The sequence below is a fragment of the Carassius auratus genome, chromosome 46, assembly GCF_003368295.1.
Source record: "Carassius auratus strain Wakin chromosome 46, ASM336829v1, whole genome shotgun sequence".
NCBI classification, from domain to species: Eukaryota; Metazoa; Chordata; class Actinopteri; order Cypriniformes; family Cyprinidae; genus Carassius; species Carassius auratus.
Window position 1 is genome coordinate 8,605,435 of NC_039288.1, and position 22,452 is coordinate 8,627,886.

At 35.4% G+C, this 22,452-nt stretch overlaps 2 protein-coding genes across 2 annotated transcripts; both read right to left on the reverse strand.

The window, feature by feature from the left end:
- Positions 1-581: 581 nt before the first annotated feature.
- LOC113064076 (solute carrier family 22 member 6-like) lies at positions 582-7,479 on the reverse strand. Its single transcript, XM_026234615.1, has 11 exons — positions 7,100-7,479; positions 6,039-6,543; positions 5,616-5,719; positions 5,379-5,533; positions 5,080-5,248; positions 3,833-3,956; positions 3,383-3,498; positions 3,074-3,288; positions 2,738-2,846; positions 1,880-2,083; positions 582-1,720 (listed from the first exon to the last, which is right to left on the reverse strand). Exons 2-11 carry the CDS (start codon positions 6,429-6,431, stop codon positions 1,627-1,629), a joined length of 1,683 nt encoding a protein of 560 aa, XP_026090400.1. The 5' UTR covers positions 6,432-6,543; positions 7,100-7,479; the 3' UTR covers positions 582-1,626.
- Positions 7,480-10,456: 2,977 nt separating this feature from the next.
- Positions 10,457-21,323, reverse strand: LOC113064077 (glycogen phosphorylase, muscle form-like). Its single transcript, XM_026234617.1, has 20 exons — positions 20,998-21,323; positions 19,222-19,323; positions 19,063-19,141; positions 18,789-18,892; positions 18,474-18,605; positions 18,287-18,398; positions 17,271-17,353; positions 16,289-16,432; positions 16,059-16,151; positions 15,616-15,762; positions 14,711-14,874; positions 14,401-14,515; positions 14,130-14,231; positions 13,898-14,045; positions 12,684-12,742; positions 12,451-12,592; positions 12,149-12,356; positions 11,890-12,024; positions 11,365-11,431; positions 10,457-11,262 (listed from the first exon to the last, which is right to left on the reverse strand). Exons 1-20 carry the CDS (start codon positions 21,238-21,240, stop codon positions 11,113-11,115), a joined length of 2,529 nt encoding a protein of 842 aa, XP_026090402.1. The 5' UTR covers positions 21,241-21,323; the 3' UTR covers positions 10,457-11,112.
- Positions 21,324-22,452: the final 1,129 nt, after the last annotated feature.

Sequence of the window (22,452 nt, forward strand, 5' to 3'; positions counted from 1 at the left end):
CCTTATTAACATAATTCGTGTACTTGTTATGTAACAGTGACACTGTTTCTTCCTCATGAGAAAGTTAAATAGTCTGAACAATCATTTACTTCTTTCATAACCTTCTGGCTTTATAAAACCTGATGACCCTTTTAAAACATGTGCCAGCTGACGCAATAGAGCAAGTAATTCATTCACATCCTTGTCTAAATACTATGAGGAGATATTCGTTGTTAAACTAGTAAGGACTAAGGGAAACGCCAGCACCAAAATTCACAGGACCTGGGAATTTTGAATTGCTTCATGCATACCCATGCCAAAAGACAAATAAACACCTCTTAATGTTATAAATGTCCTAGTTTTAACAATTTTCAGTTCAGTTCATCCATTTCTGTAGAAGTATATGCAAATACCTAGACATAATCTTGAAAAAAATAAAATATTATGCATTTCCGGCCTTAGGTAGGAAAAGACAGTTTGCTTAAAACATGCGTAACTTATTGTAAGTTGTAACATCGGGAGCCTGTAACTAAATGTTATCTTTTCAGATACATAAACAGTATTTTAATTATGAAGCACAAAACCATGAAACGTTGAAAAAGTAAGTAAATTATATTTTTAATGCTTGTATTAGGACAGTGCAGATTTGGCAAGAAAATGAAGTAAGATTTACAAACCATATTTTTCATCTACACATGAAAGGCATAGTTCAGTTGTTCAAAACCACTTTCATTATTGCTGACACTTGTATCCCAGTATTATTGTATTCCCTTCTTTACTCAAGACAAAAGCTTTTATAAATCTGTGACAGTGGGCCCATTTTCACATTTCTGGGGTTCACAGAAGCTGCAGTCATCAAGTGTTTTGTGGTTTAATACCATGGTAATTAAATGAACACAAAGTTTAGTGTTATAATGCTTTTGTTTTGTTTTTTTTGTTTTTTTTTTATTAATGAAAATTTTTACATTTTACAACAACAAAATGTCGTAATTTAAAAAATAAAGACATAATTTTATGATAGTTTGCCCTTATTTAAACATTTCTTTTCAACTCCTGAAACCAGCATACATAAAACCACTACCAAAAAAAATAGCAGGAAATAACAATAAACACAAACATTTGTGTATTACTGAGAAGTAGTTTTTTGACAAACTAGTTTTGGTTTCTACATATGAAAATTTCACTCATTTATTTACTGAATTTCTTAATACTTACATATAAAATAATTGAATTTACCTTCGGGAATTATGTAATCAACCATTGTGCCAAGTGTCAGCAAGCTGCAACAAGCATGACAGAGAAACATGAAATTGTTCTACAAAATAATGGATATTTATTCATATGCGAGGCAATTTACAGAAGACTAAACATGAAAGATTTAATAAATACTAAAATAACAAGCACAAATCCCAATCTTTTCCAATTTGTGTTGTCTATTGTTTTATTTATTTGCATCATTCATGTAATAAACACACACACACACACACACACACACACACACACACACACACACACACACACACAAGTAAACTCTTTCATAACCTTTGGCAGTTTCCATCATGTTAATACTAAGTTATCTTCTGTATGACAATGATCATCATCTCTGTTTGTGTGTTCCAGAATTGTGTTCAAGGTAAAGTGGTTGTCTCAGACAGACTCTTTCAGGTGGACACAACTGGGATCCTTCTTGGCCAAATCTTCTTTTTCAGCTAATCTTTTGTCTTTTTTCCATGCAAAACCTCTGTAATAAGTGAAAGAGTCAAAAAACAATATTATGGTTATTCATTTACACATGACATTTCGATCCTGTCCCTTACACTTTAACTTTCGATGCAACACTCTCTTGCAACATCAGTTGCATCATGTCTTGTGGATCGTATAAAACTAGCACATAGCTCACCTGTCTTCCACATCCTGGATAGTATCGGGCAAAGGTTGTGAAAGGGTTTCCGGGAGAAAGAAGGCGAAGATCCCACTAATGATTGGAGCTCCTCCGTAGATAAGACCAGGTAGCCATGGGGAATCTTCCCCAAGAAGAAGCACCATGGGGGCCACCATTGCTCCAAACCGAGCCATCATGGACACCCATCCCATTCCATTTTGTCTGAGAGGACATAGAAGAAAATAGCATCACTTGCTCTGAAAATTAGTATTGGGATTCTGCATATCTTGTTATTGCTTGTCAAAAAGAAGCAAAATGATGGACAATCCAAGCCTGTAACCATAGATATAGAGGGGGAAATGTCACTCCAACTAATTAAAAAATGGAAAAAATAATCTCTCCCAATATTTGATATTCTTGATAATGCTTTGTTTGTTGTTAGGATGACAAAAGGTTTATAAAGATGCATTATTGGGCTGATCTGCCTTAGAGTTCTAAAAGTACTTCAATCAAATTCAAAGAAGACAGGAAGGATTTACCGAACTTTAAGCTTATAAAGTTGAAAGAGTGTGAGCTAAGATGTAAGCTAAACATTCCATATTTGACAACGATTTGACAACAATATTCCACCCAATCTCTTACTCATATGTAGGCCTACTATAAAAAAATATTGCAGTAGTTCAAATTGATTACTTGACAAAAAAAATAAAAAAAATCTTTCTTTTTCATTTTCCTCTTAAATCTATTTCAATTCTTGAATTATTTAATTTCTTTATTACCCCAACCCCAATGTGCAATGGATTTGGCCTTGTGGACAAGTGAAATTAAACTGTGAATTGTAGTTTTTTAAGGATGACGCTGACACTAGTTAATTACCGGATGACCGTGGGATACAGCTCTCCAGAGTACAGGTAACAGCAGCTGAAGGACGCAGCCAGACAGCCCTTCCCTATGACTGCCAGACTGGTGCGTAACACTTGCTGGTCTGCACATGCACAAAAACAAGAGTAACACGTATACATAGGGACATGATCAGCCATGTGAATGTGATACTTGAAACGCCAGGGTCTCCATTTCTGTGATATAGAAGGACAGACAAACCTCCAGATCTCACTCGAATAACATGTATTGAAAACTAATGACCCCACGTGACAATGAGAATGCATTTTTATTATTTGTGCACTCTACTGCCAGCCAGGCTCAAGTCCTCACCATAAGGCACCAGAAGATTAATGAGTATCATTACGCCAGCCAGTACAAGAGCTCCACACTGAGATGGTCTTCGTCCTAACATGCACATGGATATCGTAACCAAGATTTTGGCTGGTATATCCACAGCTCCAAAGATGATCTGGATAAGATAAATGCTGACCCCAAACTTCTCAAGATCCATGGAGAGGCCGTAGTAGGCGAAGCTGGTTGAAAACCTGAGATGTTACAGTAGAAAGGTCACAAATGTGGTAGTTTTTTTTTTTATATGCTGGTTGGTATTGATTGAAATGGTAGGATTGAGTGACTGACCAGACTGCACTGAGGCACACAGTGGTGGTTCTCATTGTGGATGTGCGCAGGAGGTCTACAACGCTGTAAGACCCCTTTGAACAGGCCATCTCCTTCTTCATTGCATCTTGCAACATCTGCATGCACAACCACAACAGAATAAACTTTCTGAAAGACCAGGATGATGCTGAAATTGATATGTCATGCATAGCATCAGTAACACTTTAGTTAAGGGACTAATTCTCACTATTAACTAGTTGCTTATTAATATTCATATTATTAGCATATTGGCTGTTTATTAAAGCACATATTCTGCTATACTATATTCTACATCCCTAATCCTGACGAATACCTAAACTTAACTACAGTACTAACTATTAATAAGCATTAATAATGAGTTTATTAAAGTCAAAGTCAAAGTTATTAGTTACTTAAAAGTGAGAATTGGACTTTGTGACCATAACATCATACCTCAAGGTTGATTTTGTCGGCTTCTGCACGTCGTCCATTTATGCGAGCCACCTTTTTGAGGTTTTTTACCGCCTGTTCTGGTTTTTTGGTCAGGACCAGCCAACGGGCAGACTCTAAGAACCACCTGCAGATGATACTAACATGTCTAGAATCCACTGCATCAGATCTCATATGGCTACATGCGTGTCAATTATAGGCCATGTGGATGAATTCTTAATTTTTAATATAATAATAATAATTATTTAAATTATTAATTAAATAACAACATTAAATTATTAAGTAAAATAAATGTAACTTAATTATTATTTGGGACAATATCTTGAAATTGAGATTTATACATCAGCTGAAACATGTCTCATTTTAAGACTTGATGTACTAAAATAACTAAAACAAATAAAAACTGCATGAAAAAAAATTAATAAAACTTTACTTACAATTGAAATAAACATATAGCAAATAACATGTTAAATATATATAAATACAATAAATACAATACAATAAAAATGTATCATTATAATTAATATATTTTCATATATATATATATATATACAAAATAACTTTACTTAATATCCTAATGAAAAAAATAATAATTTTTTTTATAATTTTGACCCATACAATGTTTTATTGGCTATTGCTAAAAATATATCCCAGCGACTTAAGACATACATATATATATATATATATATATATATATATATATATATATATATATATATATATATATTATATAGTGTGTGTGTGTGTGTGTGTTAAAAGAAAGATATTTTGAATCGTTACTTTTACTGTTTTACTATATCAAAGGGCCATTAAATCTTACTGACCCAAACTTTTGAATGTTACTTAAACCAAAAACAAGTTGTCGCATAAATATAGCTGCAAGCAGCCATTACCGGGGTTCAAGTGCTTTAAGATATATATATAAAAAAAGAAGCATTTTTGATAATTATTGGTACTTACTATCCAGAGAATCTTTCTACACTGGTTTGGTTCTGATCAGGTGAAAAACCTAGTACTACTTCGCAAAAGTAAATTTTTCGAAAAAATCCAAAATACCTAAAAATTTCAAACAGGTGATGATTGAATTCGAGACATTTGTTTTGTTCTGTGTGAGCTAAGGATTACAACGACATAAGACACTTCCTTGGCCATTCTAAGTTTCAGATTTAGGCAACTGAACCCCTACTGACACTACCTGTAATGTACTTGACTTGTTTTAAAAGTGGAGCAGTCAGGAGCAGAAGACGCACCATGAGTAGAGGAAGGACACATAGAAAGGCAGAGACACAGCCAGTGTGAGCCAGCGCCAGTCTCTGATGGAGTAAGCGACGGCTGCCAGGAGCAGCTGGCCTGCGGTGTAGCAGTAGCCCGTTCCTGTGCCCACCACAGTCCTCACATTTGTTGGGATCCATTCCACAACTGAGGAGAAGCAACAATGACTCTTTATGTCACAAGATGTCGCCAAATACAATGTTTGTTTTTTTCTTTTTTCTCTAAACATACAACAGGTGCAAACCACTTATTTTCAGCTGCTATTCACTGTACTCACTTAGAGAGAAGGAGTTGAGCACCAGACCAGACAGGGCCATGCCGCAGCAAAAGCGGAAAATACAAAACATGGTGAAGGAGGTGGAGAAGGCAGCACACGTTCCTCCAACCGCCATCATCAGGTTAGAGATCAGCAATAAAAAACGCCGACCAAACCTGCATCAGAAAATGGAAATTTAGAGTTTATGATTGTATTGTTGCTGCTGCGGTTGTATTTAATAGTAAAACTTGTCACAACCTGTCAGAAAGTCCCCCAAAAATGACAGCTCCCACAAGGACGCCTCCCATATAGGTAGTTTGACTCATTTGCTTCAGGGCACGCTGATCACAAACCAAATCCCACTAAAAAAGAATAAACATTCAATTAAAAACACACGGGAAAAACATTATTACTTTCTTTTGTTTGCATATAGCATTCTGCACAGGTAAAGTCATGCACACTCTTAAAACATAAACATATGGACACAAAGAAAAATTATTTTATGGCCTGATCTCTAAAAAGGTTCTTTGTGGAACCCAACATGGTTCTTCTATGGCATTGCTGCAAGAACTCCCTTTGGGAAACTTTATTTCTAAGAGTTCTGTGGCCCCAAATGTATTTTACTTTATTAAATTATTGCACAAATGATGCTAGACCCTTTCGTAGACATTCACCATTTACCTCAGTAATGATAGTTGAGCTCATTTCTGTCTCGTTGTAGTGCCATCCATCTTCACAACTCTGCGTCACTATTTCTTCCAGACCCTCGTCCCACAGGCTCTCTGAACTATTGCTGCTCAGAAGCTGCCACTGAGGATGTACATAGCGTCTGCACCGTTCCGGTTTGCCATTTTGGCCCAGGGGCACAGTGGCCAGTAGCACGTCTCCAGCACCCATGGATAACGTTGAGAGGTTGGCGTGGGGGGCGCAGTGGTGCGGCGGGACAGCGGCTACAAAATTCTGCAGCAGGTTATGGCTGGCCATCATTAGGATAGGCATGCTCAACAGGGTGACATGCAGGATCTGGAAGCGTCCCGTGCCGCCAACCTGCTCCAGCAGGTCAGAAAAGGCCATGGCTCAGATGCCCACAACGACAGATAATAACACAGGTAACACAGTTCACGTGATAAATAGAGTTTATAACCCAATGTTCTGCCTTGAGGAGCAAGCCGGCTGTAAAAGTTATCTGTGGGAACAAAAAGATAAGGTACGTTAGTCAAACACCCTTATACAAAAATGCAATTATAGACATTTAAATAGCCCATGCTATGCATGTATCAAAATAGAATTACATTGCAATCACAAAACAATTGCATTCCAATATAACATTTAATGTAATGCTTTAGCAAGTGTTTATCCAAATGATTAAAAGCACAAGTCTATTGGATATCATACAGATGCAAATATACTGAGCTTTGGAATCACTGTAAAAGAAAAAAGAAGTTGCAAATAAATATTATTAGAATATGTTTTCAAAGAAAGCACTATTTGAGTCTTTCTACTTCACATTTCTGTGTGTACTTCAATGCAAATGTACTTCAATATTCAATGCAAATGTACTTCAATATTTGCCGTTTATTGCTGTTAAGTAATTTGTAAATAGCCATTTCTGAGTGAAAATTATTAAATGTTTAGTGTCTATGCAGCATATGCAATAAAAATCAAATCAACATAAGATTAAAAAAATGTACTAAATAAAAACGATTCACCATTTGAGCATAAAAAAACAAGTGCATACGCACCTGTTGTGACTCGAACGATGTCCTGAATTTTCTCTCGAAACTGTTACGCGCTGTTGTATAATCAGCTCTGAAATTCCTCAGGCTTTCGGGTGGAAATGCACCTCAGGTCTGCACTGGATTAGAAGGTCCAGGTTTAAACTGTTTGTGGCACGTACAGACTTTTCCATGAAGCCCAGAAAAAAAAGATGCCTCAGCTTGACCGAGGTTGTTGTGCTCCCTCTGGAATCCCTTGGTTAACCTCTGTGCTCGTACCTGCTGTGTGCTGAAGCTGGTCCAGTGTCCGGGCCGGTGGGGTGTTACTGTGGGGAACAGAGCTCAACTCAGGGTAGATTAGTGTGCCGGAGTTTATGTCTCATTATGGATGTGAAGTGGGGAGGGGATAATGGGTAAATTAACGATTTTAAGGAATAATTACAGACTCTTTGTTTAGCTGCTAAGTGGGACAAAGGCAAAACATTTTTATGAGTGGGACAGGACAAATAACAGAAAGTAGAAAAGTAACCAAAGATGTTTAGCCCTAGACCTGCATGTCTTTTGACTCTCAAAGTTCAATCTTTTAGCTCATAAACAGACACACACCTAAGTTAAACATGTTCAGTCTATTGTTAGGCCATAAACCTGACTGATTTGAAAGAATAAGTAACACATCTTTAAAAACTTACATCAGTAATATTAGTTTTATTGTGTTAACGTTTTAACCCCTTGTGATGAACCTTCTTATATACATATAGGCAACTATATTCTTTCTTGCATAGAGACCCATTTTGATGACACATAATTTATGCAAAATTAAATAATTAGCTTTTATTTGTCATTATACTAAAGCTAAATCATACTAAATACCTATTTGAAATATTAACTGATAAATGTTTACTTGTTTAAATGTAAATGTTATTTAGTTTTTGTATTCATATGTACTTTTGTATTATTAATTGTGTAATTGTTAAATGGTTTATTATTTTATACAGGGCTGTTCATAGGTTTGGGGTCGTACTTTTATTCAGCAAGGGTGCCTTATATTGATCACAATTAAGAAATGTATAATGCTACAAAGGATTTATTTTTCAAGTAAATGCTGTTCTTATGAACTGTATATTCATCAAATAATATTATTTCACAGTTCCCATAAAAATATTAAGCAGCACAGCTTTAGTATTGATAATTATGGATTACTTGAAAAATTACTTGAATTTCAAATCAACCCTTTACAATGATTTCTGAATTATGATGTCATACTTACAATTGAATATATATTAAAATTGAAAAAGTCAAAAATATTGCACCATATTACAATTATATATATATATATATATATATATATATATATATATATATATTTTTTTTTTTTTTTTTTTTTATCAAATAAATGCAAACTTGGTAAGCAAAAGAGACCTTCAAAACCATGAAAAACTCTTACTGACCCCAAACTTTTAAACAGTAATTGCAGTAATGTTTAATAATTATTAGAAGTAATTATTAAACAAATATAATTATAGACATTTCTTATATTTAATTATTTTATTTTTAGTTATTATACTTGTATATATAAATGAGTGTGTGCAAATACACACAGAATTATATAATCTTGTATAATTCTGTGTATATTTGCATTCCAATATTATTATTATTCTCAATTTAAATTTATAAGCATTGCACTTTTAATATTAAATATTGCCTTAAAGCAGCATAAAATAATTGTGTAACTAATAAGAAAGCTAAAGGTGGAAAGAAAGAAAATATAATGCTAAAAAAATAATAATCTTGGAAATATTTACATTGAATACCCTTAGTCCCATACCATTGCGGGCCACTGGGGCACCCAGTTTAAAACCCTTATGTGAAAGAATTTGAGTGGCAAAAAAGAGTCTTGATGTGTGTATATATGATCAAATAATCCATATACTAATCGAAATAAAAGAAAAATGTGTGAAATATTTGTGGTTGCATAGATTGAGTTTCTAACTCTGTGATCCTGTATCATGACAGTTTTTGCTGAATTAAGGCTGACGTAGAAGTTACTGAGTTTGTTGAAGTTTGTTGAAGTTATTCACTGTTAATGTGATGAACGCCACGTCACCTGTGCTAACTTGAGGAACTGACATTACACAATCATTCTAGGCACATACATTGATTTGACCCAGAATGATGTTAAAGTGAAGCAGCAGATGTCTTTGATAATCCAGTGCACCTCCGTTCTGCTGTGTGAATGGACAGTCAGGACCCATTTATCTCCAAATCCCTCCAGTAAAGAGCAACACCAGCTGCCAGAGCAAATAACTGAGCATAGACCATCTCATGAAACACATTGTGACAGATTGAGCCAGTTTCTTGCATCCCCTGCCAGTTCATGAGATGACCTCAAGGTTGAAGCAGCAAGGGTGGATTTTGCATTCCTCCCAAATTTGAGCCAGAGCAACCAAGCTCTAGACATTGCTAGTAAGCCATTCTAAAAACTGCATGTCATGTATATTTGTTATTGGCAGCGAATAGCACAACGGGCGCCTGATTTAAAACATTGTTTGTGTACGTGTGAGAGTGTGCGAGACATGGCTCACACGTGGGTAAATACTGAAGTCCTCAAGTGTCAAGCATGAATGGGTCAACAAGTGTGTGTTTACATAACACTTCCTCTTCTTCTTCTCAGCAAACTGGTGAGTAATGAGAGAGCAAAGTTGTTCATTTGTAGTTTATTACATAATTTTGGTTGTCCTTTAACAAAAACAATAGGAAAAAAATCCTGGTGTAACTGGTTATGATGTTTAATAACAGCTGGATGAGCCTTTTTAAATACAGGTACATGATTTTTGTGACTTTTACACATTACACAGTCCAAAGACGTGCTAAAAAGCAGCAACCACAAATTCACATATGTGTTTGAGCAATGCTTACTGTAATGTTTTAAAAGCATCCGTGACCCCCCACACCAACCATTTTCCACACATTACTGACAATCCTATCATTTTAAGCATTTTCCTAATCCTTTAAGAACTAGCTGCCAAATGCAATAGTGTTTGAGATTGGATTTAATTGGAATTTTTTTTCTTCTCAAATATGCAGTGCTTGAATATGGAGGACAAAACCTGCTGAAATTCAAAATTTATAAACATATAGATAAATAAATAAATCTAATTTTAACAGAAAAAAAAAAAAAAAAAATTATATATATATATATATATATATATATATATATATATATATATATATATATATATATATATATATATATATATATATAAAAATAATGACTTTATTAAAAACAAATCTATTTAATATGTAATACATGAAACCCTGAATGTATTTTTGTATTTTTTATTAATTTTTCCTTTACCTATTTATTTTACATGTACTTTTATTTTATTTTTTTACTTTTATTTCCTTACTCACTTATTCATTTTTGTATTTATTTTATCTATTTATTGATGTATTTATTCTTTTGGGAGTTTGACTTTTCTCTGTGATTACAAAATGAACACAAGCCTCATTTATTTATTTTCCTGTTATTACATTACATTTATTTATTTATTGATGTATTTATTTATCTATCTATATTTATTTTTAATTTTTGCAGATTTAGCCCTCCATACTTGAACTTTTCAGAAAGGGAAAGGGTTGGGTTGATTCAAAACCCAAATATAACATCAAGAACCTTCTGGGATCTTCTTCTGAAAATGCGATTCAGAGCGTTTCCCAAAAGCATCTTAAGCCTATATAAATCATAGACCAATAGTTTCCACAATCTATTTAGGCTTCTGGTGCTTTTGGGAAAGCAGCCCCAATTTTTGCTGAATAATGCTGATATAAGAAGTTACGCGTTGAAAACTGAGTTTGTCGGAGTTATTGATTGTTTGTGAAGTGAATGAGGCAGAACGTTTACGATTGAAAATTAACAGATCATGTTGGAGTTGCCATAGTAAGACAGAGCAAGACAGGCATAGCTGGATTCTTGAAGAGGAAGACTCTAGTGTTGCTGGATCATACAGGTTGCTCTTGGTTCGAGATGGGCGGGTGGAGGTTTATTTTGGGTCATCGGGCGCAGCAAGCTTCTCCAGACTGGGCTCTACGCCCCAGATCTCACGGGCGTACTCGGAGATGGTGCGGTCGCTGGAGAACTTGCCTGAACCGGCGATGTTCATGATCACCTTCTTGGTCCATTCCTTAGGGTTCTATAAATGGATAGAGAATTACAGTACAAATAATCATTTTCAAACTTCTTCATTCAGATGTATTTTGGCAATGCAAAAAAAAAAAAAACAGTTTCTACTCACCATATACAAAGCACTGACTTTTTCTTGGCATTTGATGTAGTCTTCATAGTCAGCAAACACCTTGTACCTGTGCAGCAAGAAACACATTTGATTCATATACTGTACAAATCATGAAACTATTTTCTATAGTAGCCTATTATTTATATTAATTTATTTAAAAGACCCAGACAGAAGTTTTATTTTTTATTTTTTATTTAGAGTAAATGGACTGAACCCATTAAACCCATACTGAACAGTAAATGGTCTGTAAGTTCCTTTAAGAATAATAATAATGAATAATTAGCTCGCAATGTTATATTATATTATGTAATTATATTATGTAATTCAAATATTTGGTTTACAGGGCTGATGCCATGCATATCTGGTAACAATTTTTTTAAGCATATTAATGTTATTTTAGCACTGTAAAAAGAATTCTTATTGTGGTCATCGTATGTGTTTTCCTTATACAACGGAAAACAAACTTGTGCCTATTACTGTCTGTCTTTGTGTGTGGCAGTGTGTTTCTTGTTCCAGTTTCTCTACCTATCGTTGTGCATCAGCATGCTGACGATATCCTTGAAGAGGTCAGGCTGTTTTGGGCTGAAGAAACCTCCTGCGATCTGATCAATGGCCTGCTTCAGCTCTGGAATACGATTGTAGTACTCTGACGCATTGTATCTGCCAGATGGAAGGAGGTTATATACAGTACATGCATGAATTATTCTTGAGTGCTTATTATATCTCTTAATTCTACTAATAAACTCAGTGTTCTCTTAGTATTACAAATTCTAGTTTTCCCAACCCTTTAGCATCCATAGCATCGACATCCTCCACTCTCATGCCGAAGATGAAGAGGTTGCCGTCTCCTGCTTCCTCTGCCATCTCCACATTGGCTCCGTCCATGGTGCCGATGGTCAGCGCTCCATTCAGCATGAACTTCATGTTGCCCGTTCCAGAAGCTTCTGTGCCAGCTGTGGAGATCTGCTCGGACAGGTCAGCCGCAGGGATCGCTGATAGACGAAAAAACATTAAAAGGGATCATCTTAATGATCAAAATAAAGCAAAATGATATAAACATTTCAAATGAATCATATATGCTGGCACCTTTTTCAGCAAGGGTGACTCTGTAGTTCTCTAGGAAAATGACTTTTAGGCGGTCGCCCACTATTGGATCGTTGTTGACCACCTCACCAATAGCTGTGATGAGACGAATGATCATTTTAGCTGTGTGGTAGCCTGGAGCAGCCTGCGAAGAATTGAGCAGAACATAATCGTCAGACACTTAGAATTCAAACGCAACAAAATAATTAAATAAACCTCTGACATCATAAGATCACCTTTCCTCCAATCATAATTGTTCTTGGGGTCCACTTCTTGTTGGGCTCTTTTTTGATGCCTGCAATATAGCAATAACACCAACAAATGTCATAATAGCTTGCTCGAAACCTTTATCTGATGCTGTGTGTATTGGACAGTGTCTTTTGTTTTATAAAATATTTTCATTATATTTTATGTTATTTATTAGTTTCTTTAATTTATTTATTATATATACATATATATATATATATATATATATATATATATTAAAATCATTCATTCATATTTCTAAAAATATATATATTTTTTTTAATCTTATCTGAGAAACAACTAGCTAATAAAGGGGATGCACAAATATTGTTTAAAATTAAATTGAATTAAATTAATGCATTTAGCAGAAAAATTTATAAATATAAATTATATAAATATTAAATAAATATTTATTTATGCTTATTTTCTTATATTTTATTCATTTATGGTTATTTGCAATAGTGGGATATTTATGGAAGCATATTTCTGCCACTGGAAAAAAAAGGTTATTGCGACTTTTTATCTCACAATTTGGACTAATTTTTGCACTATATAACTCACTGATATGTTATAAAGTCAGATTTATATAAAATCAGAATTGTGTGATATAAACTTGCAATTGCGAGTTATAAAGTCAGATCTGCAAGATTTAAAGTCACAATTGCACAATAAAAATACTTTTTTTTCCCGCAATTCGGACTTTTTTTCTCAGAGTTGTGTGATATAAACTCGTAATCGCGAGTTATAAACTCAGAAATGCTTGATTCAGAATCCTGAGTTTATATCTCGCAGTTCTGACTTTATTTCTCACAATTACAAGTTAAATATCTCACAATTATGACGTTTTAACTCGCAACTGCGCAAAAGTCGCAATTACCTGTTTTATTTTTTATACAGTGGTGGAAACAGGCTTCCATAGACATTATTGCTATTTTATTTCATGTTATTTTATATAAATTATTTTTTATGTTTGTTTTCTCTTCTAAAACAAACAAACAAAAAATTCCTGACTTCCTACTAAAAGCAACAGTGAGAAGAGGGTGGGGGATATTGTTTTTAATGCTATTTTATTTTAAGTTTATATGTTTTTGTACATGTATGTTCATTTCGCGATCAAAATATGTTTGACAGTTTTTCTCATAGAAAACACCTGAGTGCTAGTGAGAAGAGGACACGAAGGACTGAAAGTGCAGGAATCACTCACGGTTGTAGAAAGTGATAATGTGCAGACAGTTGAGCAGCTGCCTCTTATATTCATGGATTCTTTTCACCTGAACATCAAACATTGAGTTGGGGTTGATCTTTACTTTGTAGTGCTCTTCGAGGTGCACAGCAAACTTCAGTTTGTTCTCCTAGAAGAGGTGAGAACACCAACCAGTTTTTAATTCCAAACCCACAAGGCCATTGTTATGGGCTACATATAGTTTGTTTCTAACCTGTTTAACTTTAGCGATATCTCGAATGAAAGCCTCATCATTGACAAAATCATGAAGCCTTTTCAGCTGATCCAGGTCACGGATGAAGTCCTCTCCGATTCTCTAACATGCGAGCAAGCCAAAGAAAGTAAAGTAGAGCAGGAATAAGACTATCACGCCATGACGGTATACTTTATATTAGTGCACACAAACTTCTGCAGACAGTCAGGGATTCTGTCACAGTCAGTTATGTTAACAAGCAATGAATGAAGGTATGAATGACTGCACCAACCTCTGCAATGACCTCAGCCAGACCAGGGTTGCACATCACCAACCAACGGCGAGGGGTGATACCATTGGTTTTGTTCTGGAACTTGTGTGGGTCCATCTCATAGAAGTCTTTGAATCTGTTTAGTAAATGAATAGTTGTTATTAGTTACTCACCCTCATGTCATTCAAAACCAATAGAAACTGAAGTCAAACATTCACTGAGAACTCCTGAGTCTGTTGAGGAACTGCATGTCATACGACACGTCTCAGGTGGATGCATGTTAAGATCTCTGGTTAACATGGTGTCTCTGTATGTGTGTTTGAATACATACACGGTAGCTTTGAGGATGTCCGAGTGGATTCGTGCCACACCGTTGACTGCATGAGAGCCGACGATGCACAGGTGAGCCATGTTGACTCTCTTCTGTCCGCCCTCCTCGATGAGAGACATGCGGCGCATGCGGTCCACATCACCAGGGTAAAGAGAGGACACACGCTACATACAACAACAAACAGACTGGGTTCCATACACAATAAACTCATAAAAAACACATTTCTGCAGCTATGGCATCTTCTTGCATTGATATTATGACATATTTACCAAAGTTGTACAACTTTTTTGTTGATATAAAAAAGTTTTTGATTGCATAAATATTGTTAAATATTATTACAATTTGAAATAACTGTTTTCTAATTAAATATATTTTCAAATGTCATTTATGCCTGTGATGGCAAGCCTGAATTTTTAGCGGTCTTTACTGTCACAAGATTCTTCAGAAATCATTCAAATAGTCTGATTTGGTACTCAAGAAAAATGATTAAAATTATATGCTGCTTAATATTTTTGTGGAAACTATGAAACATTTTTTTTTCCAGGATTATTTCATTCATTGAAAGCTCAAAAGAACAGCATTTATGTGAAATACTTTTTTTTTTTTTACATTGTAAAAGTCTTTACTGTCACGTTTTATAAAGTCAATACATCCTCATTGAATAATAGTATAAACATTATGATGATTATTTTAAAATAGCACTGACCTGAAACTTTAAAATGCTAGTTTGTGTTAAAACAATTTTTTTTTTGATGATAAGATATTGAAAATTTGGCTACTTTTGCATGGCTGTCAATAAAGAAACATGCCTTAGCTTGCACCATAGTGAAACAAATCTGCCAAGTCTTGACCATTATTTTTAGTGTAAAAATGTGTTATGGTTTTGTGTTCTGTTGAAGTCAGACCTCCATGTGGCGGCGATTGATTTCATAGATGATCTCGAGATGGCGTGGTAACAGGGTCTGGAAGAGGTCGATAGGCCAGCGTTCCAGAGCCTCAGGCAGCACAGTGTGATTGGTGTAAGCGCAGGTCCTGTTACAGATGTCCCATGCCTGCAGAGAGTGAGGAAATCAACACAGTTCCAACTTATTCAGTAGACTTCATTTATATTAAGAGCAACTTGGGATTTTTCACTCTTTTAACTTTTACTACAAAAAATAATGAAAAGCAACAGAAATAAATATTATTTTAAATATAACAAATGGTGAATGTAATGTTGATATACAGAATGATGTCTGTACTCTGTCTCCATCTAGTGTTACGAGTCTGTGGCCATTGTGTGTATGAGAGCAAATAAAGCAAATAAAGGAATCATCAATGTATAATGTCCTCTGTAAAAATCTCCAACCTTCTCCCACAGTAGTTTCTCTTCATCAACCAGCACTCTCATCAGCTCAGGGATGGCTAAGGCAGGGTGAGTGTCATTCAGCTGAATGGCCACCTAAGAGCAGCCAGACAAAAAGAGACCAAGAAACCTTGAGAGTACAATGTCCAAAGCTGTGACACCTATATCCTTTTATGCAACCTTAAGACAAACAACTTTCAGTGAGACTTAAGAAGATATTTAAATATGCCTACCTTGTCAGGCAGAGTGCTGAAGTCTGTGCGCACGATATCCCTGGAGCCGAACTTGGAGGCCTTGAAGCGGCGGATGATGTCTTGCAGAGTCGCAGCCACTACAAAGTACTCCTGCTTCAATCTGAGCTCCTTACCCTCAAAAAACTAAAAGAAGACAGGGGCCGAAGGCTTCAGGCAGGTAGGTAGTTGACCCAGAGATTTTTTTGAATGGTATTCTTTTGTGTCCTTTTTTTTTACAGCTTGAAAGGCTCAGAAGTCACAACTTTTTTTCTCAGGATTGTGTGATATAAACTCAAAATTGCGAGTTATAAAGTCAGAACTGGGAGATATAAACTCACATTTGAGGGATAAAAACTTGCAATTCTGACTTTTTTTAATCGTAATTTGTAGTTTATATCTCGCAATTCTGAGTTTTTTTATCCTAATTGTGTGATAAAAACTTGCAATTCTGACTTTTTTAAATCGTAATTGCTAGTTTATATCTCGCAATTCTTAAAAAAATTTCTCCTAATTGTGTGATACAAACTCGCAATTGCGATTTTATAAAGTCAAAATTGCGTGATACAGAATTGTGAGTTTATATCTCGCAATTCTGACTTTTTTACTCGCAATTGCGAGTATATAGCACGCAATTCTGAATTGCGAGCAGTTTTCGTACACTGCAAGAGCAGCCAGCAACAAATTTATCCTTTGTGGTTGTTAGAGTGTTCTGGTTGATAGAATGGTTTCTAGGGTGTTCTATGTTGTTGCTAGAGTGATGATAGGTGGTTGATAAAGGTTTAATGTGTGATGCAGCGATGGTGTTCTGATGTTTCTAGGGTGTTCTATGTTGTTGCTATGCTAAAATAGGTGTGTGCTAGGGTGTCCTTAAAATTTCTCGTTTTGAGTTTGAAATTACATGTGGGTAAGTAAATATCGACCAAATATCCATTTTTGGATAAATTTTTCATTACAATTGAGGATCACTTGTGTGTTTACTGACGTTGTCATTGGGGTAGAGCACACGAGAGATGTTCTCCGCCAGGTTCCTGTCCAGCACGGCCTGAATGTAGCCACCGACATTAACTGAGGTTGGGAGGAGAACATGAGAGTCAGACACCAGCTTGAATGGTTAAGCTGGTAAAGCTGTGGTCACATATCAAAATTTTATTGAAATTTTGCAGGCAAAAAGGTACGTCTGTTGTCAATTGCGTAGGGATGCATGAAGCACAGCTCACAAAGTAGTCACATTTAAACCAAGCTTTTTGTTGGTCAGTGTGGTAAATTCATGTGACCAATTTAAACATTAGCAAAATTGCGTCCACAGTTTTTGCGCAGATTCCTGTGGTAGCTTGTTTCTGCCACTGAATAAAATAAATAAGTATTTCGTCTTTTATCTCACAATTCTGACTTTGTAACTTGCAGTTGCAAGTTTACAATTCAATTCTGACCTTTTTCTCAGAATTGCATGATATAAACTCGCAATTTTATGTTATAAAGTCAGAATTGCACAATATAAGGTCACAATTGCATGGTGTGAAGTCAGAATTAAGATATCAACTTTTTTTTTTGTTTACATCTGGTAATTCTGACTTTATAACAAAATTGAGAGTTTATAAAGCCAGAATTGTGAGATATAAACTCACACTTGTAAGAAAATAGTCAGAATTGGACTTAACTCGCAATTGCAAGTGACTTTAAAACTTGCAACTGAGTTCACTGTATATCATACAGTTCTGAGGAAAAAAATGTTCAGAATTGCAAGATGTATACTTGCATTTGTGAAAAATGTAATATATAAACTGAGGAAGAAAATGAGAGAAAAAGTCACAATTACGCCCCCCCCAATTTCTTGTATTCAGTGGCAGAAACAAGCTTCCATAGATTCCTATTGGAATGACTGGATTTCCCCAAGCAAAAATTTACCGGACAAGAGTAAATGTGACTGCACTTTTAGTAACTTTTTACTTTAACCAGGACATCTCTGCATGTACTGTAACTGTTGCTGGTGGTACTCACAGTCTTTCAGGTTGAAATCGCAAGGAGCCTTGGCAGACCACAGCCTCATGGTGTTTACGATGTTGTTTCTGTATCCGGGTACAGGGGTGTCATAAGGCAAAGCTAAGACAACCTTAGGAAACAATATGAAATAGGTTTATGAGTACAGCATTAACACACACAAACCTACAGCTTGGTGATGCTATACCTGAGTATCCACCCATTTCACTCCATCTGGGTGATGCTCCGTCCTACCATAAAAGTGGACAGGGCGCATATATTCTGGACGCGCTTTCTCCCATGGGTTACCATAGCGGAGCCAGTCATCTGCCTCTTCCACCTGTCAATCATCGATATTTTTCAAGACGTCTAATTTTAAGAAAAATGTCTGCATTATGTTGCAATATGCTGTGTGGCGTGGTTTCTAGACAGTAGTTTACTAAACCCTAACCCTTAGTGTGAGAAAAAGCAAACACTACTAATTAATAGTGTTTTTTTTTTTTTTTTTTTTTTTTTTTTTTACCTGCCAGCCATTGGAGATTTTCTGGTTGAAGATCCCAAACTCATAGCGGATGCCGTAACCGTAGGCAGCCAGACCAAGAGAAGCCATAGAGTCCAGGAAGCAAGCTAACAAACAAAGGGTGAGTGTGCTTTTCAGAAACAGATTAATCATGCCTGTAAAAAAAAGTTTTCAAGAGCGGACTGTTCCAATAGTTTCAGATTTCCTTTTGCATAGTTCAGAAAATCCATACGGAGGATGCTGGTTCCTCTTTCAAACCGGAGGTCAGATTACTAACCAGCAAGACGACCAAGGCCTCCATTTCCCAGTCCAGCATCTTCCTCCATCTCTTGCAGCTCCTCCATATCCAGACCCAGCTGAAGGGCAATGCATGTAATGATCACTGGTTTCAAAAAATCATCTAAAGCATTAGACTGGCTTTATTGTATGATCTTACCTGATATACGGCTTCATCACAAGCGTTCTCAAGTGCCAGGTTCACCATAGTGTTCTGCAAGGTACGGCCCATGTAGAACTCCAGGGAGATGTAATAAACACGCTAATATACACAAGGAGGATAAGACAGATTTTATTTTACAACATATATTCTTAAAATACAGCAACATTGTTTACATAATGGTTCTGTACTTCGAAATATTGATCTAGGTTTACCAAGTCAAGCTCTCCTAAGACCGCACTCAGCCTTGGGACTATTTTAAGACTTTATTAAGAACTATTTTAGTACTTCCTGGCAGAGGGATGGTTTACTCATAGCAATCTGATACCATTCCTGATGTAGCCTTTGACATTTTAGGCCTTCCTTTGGTGTTGGGTATGAAGAGCAAGAGAGAGAAAGAGACAGTGGAGGTAAGAGTGGGTGTGTGGTGGCACGGCGGGGTGAAACAGACTAGTCAGAGATAGGGGAAGGTCACTGGTGTTATGTAACACTGACATTTTGACTCCAGCAAAAATAACCAGCAGTGAGGTCGCTAGCAAAGGTTACAGAGTGTGTAATGTTATTCTGTAAAGCAGCTAATGAAGAAGGTCTCAGCGCAGACCAATGTGTTGAACAATATGTTGAAAACAGTTTGAAAACAGCAATGTCCATGTAAACCTCATGCTTCTGCTTACACCAGTAATTTCATGTCATCCAAAAGGTTTGAACTCATCGAACCGGTTTCTCGCATCACTTCTGCACTCACATTTTCTAAGCAACAGTCATGTGTCACATTGGAGCTTTTAATGATCAAGTCAAGGTTTATTGCTGATGTCCACCTACAGGAAAAGGAGCAGAATGGAACTCTCCAAAGAAGTCCGGGTCATTTTAGGTTATGATATTTCCTGTAAAAATATTTGTATAGTCTTTATGTAACTCTGATTTATTATAAGGCTGAATTACATGTCACTTCTTCCTCCCTTATATGTTTCTTCAGTGACCTTTCTTTTAAAGCAGCAACTTTTGACCTTTATATCCTAGACACCTCTTCCATCCAGGGATTTCGGGATGGACTAGAAAAGAAAAGGTCAGGGATGCTGGGCAGTGAATTCATCTCCCATCTTCAGGCTCAGATTTTGATGCCCTGCATACTGACACATTCTCGTTTCTGCCTATTGGTCCTTTTAATATTTATAAAATATACAGTATAACAACTGTCCCTCTTGTTACATTTCAGTGCCATATGCTGTGAAATAGATCAAATAGCCTACTATACAAGTATAAAATAGATATTAAAATGAAAATATTGTAGCTTTGTTATTTTAAGATGAAAAATCACTAGCATGATCATCAGGATTCAAGAAGCATCATGCATGCACGTGATAGCACAATCATCTGGAGATGCATTATTGTTGTTCTAGTGATGTACAGCTCATGCTATCGATCATCCTAAATAATTATGTTCCCAAAGTTGAGATCTATATGTTAATACTAGTTGAAATCATTGCAAAAATAATAATATCAAACATGTGCTACAGTTGCATTTTGTATTTATCCATACGTGAATCCTGGTTATTTATTTAGGCTATATTTTGCATAGGGTGCTGTCAAGAAGGGTCACAAATGTCAACAATGCTGGAGGGCATCACTACTGCAACCCTCTTCGATTGCACAAATTAGAGCTTCACTGGCTCATGTTGTTATTAAGTGCATATAAAATGTATTCTGTCTAGGAGCAGTCGTGTCATGCATGGACTTGCTTTTGTTTTGGTGCAACCTCAACATGCATGAACTTACTTTGGGGTCTTTCTCGTAATAACTCTGCTGTGTTCTGATCCATCTGCCTACCAAGTGGTCTCTGACTGTGTGCGCGAGCGCAAAGTAATAATCCCGTTTGGTGGATACGTTCCTGTCCTTTACCAGCGTGAAATGCAGATGGCGATTAAAGTTTTTCTTTAGGTCTGCCACATTCTCCACACCGGCGAGCCCCCTCACAGAAATCTGCTTTTTCCTGTCGTGGTCTGACAGTGGTTTAGACATGGTGACAACAGTCTCGTCTCGGGTTCAGGTAAGTGTATTAACACCAGACCGCACGCAATACCACCCATATAACGCTGAAGGCTCTACTTATTTAAAGTCTCCCTCATGAATAGTAATTAGTGGGCGGGATCAGCGCGCAACCATCCGCCAATTAAGATTTCAATACGTTTACTATGCTTTTTGAAAGTGAGGACACAATGTTGTTGTTGTTGTTGTTTTTTTTAATTATTATTATTATTGTTTTTTACGCGACTGATAAATATATACAGAAGAAGTTAAAATTCATTATAAATATACGTATTTTAAGTTGAACTACAACTCCAACAATCCAGAACTCTTGACCCGAGACATTAATAGCTGCAATGACCCAACTTAAAGGCCATGATATTTGAACGGTATGCGGTTCGCATAGTTCTACAACAGCTGAGCACCGCACATGCATTTTCTTGTCTTTAAAATAATTTACTTTTAATTATATATCATAATATATCATTATTTTTATTATATATATATATATATATATTTATTTATTATATATATATATATATATATATATATATATATATATATATATATAAATATATATATATATATATATATATATATATATATATATATATATATATATTATATATTTATATATATTTATATATATTATATATATATATATATATATATATATATATATATATATATATATGTATTTTTTTTTTTTTTTTTTTTTTTTTTTTGCTTCTACAGACCTCACGCAGTACCACATTCTTTAGAGCAGATCCGGATAAGATGTGCTTTAAAAAAAAGTCCATTAGCCCTCTACACTGCAAAATGACCCGTTATGTTTGCCTTAGTTTCTAGTATTTTTAGAAAACCAGATAAATCTATTAACTGAGACTTGAATCTTGCCTATAAGTTAGTCATAGATCTTTAAGATACTATATATATACACTAAATAAAATGGAAATGCACACTTACTTTCAAGATAAATACAAGGCAGGATAATGTATTGGTAAAAATAGAAATGTATTAAAGATTTTGCAGGATATCGTTTTATAATCACAAACATATATTACATTTTATTTCAAGTCAAATAACACCAGTTTCCCTTTATTCCATCAGGTTTGAGATTTTTACTTTGTTTGAAGCAATGCTTTCAATATGCATTAAATTATTTTTTTACGATTATTTTCAATAATAGCCTTATTGAGAGATTAA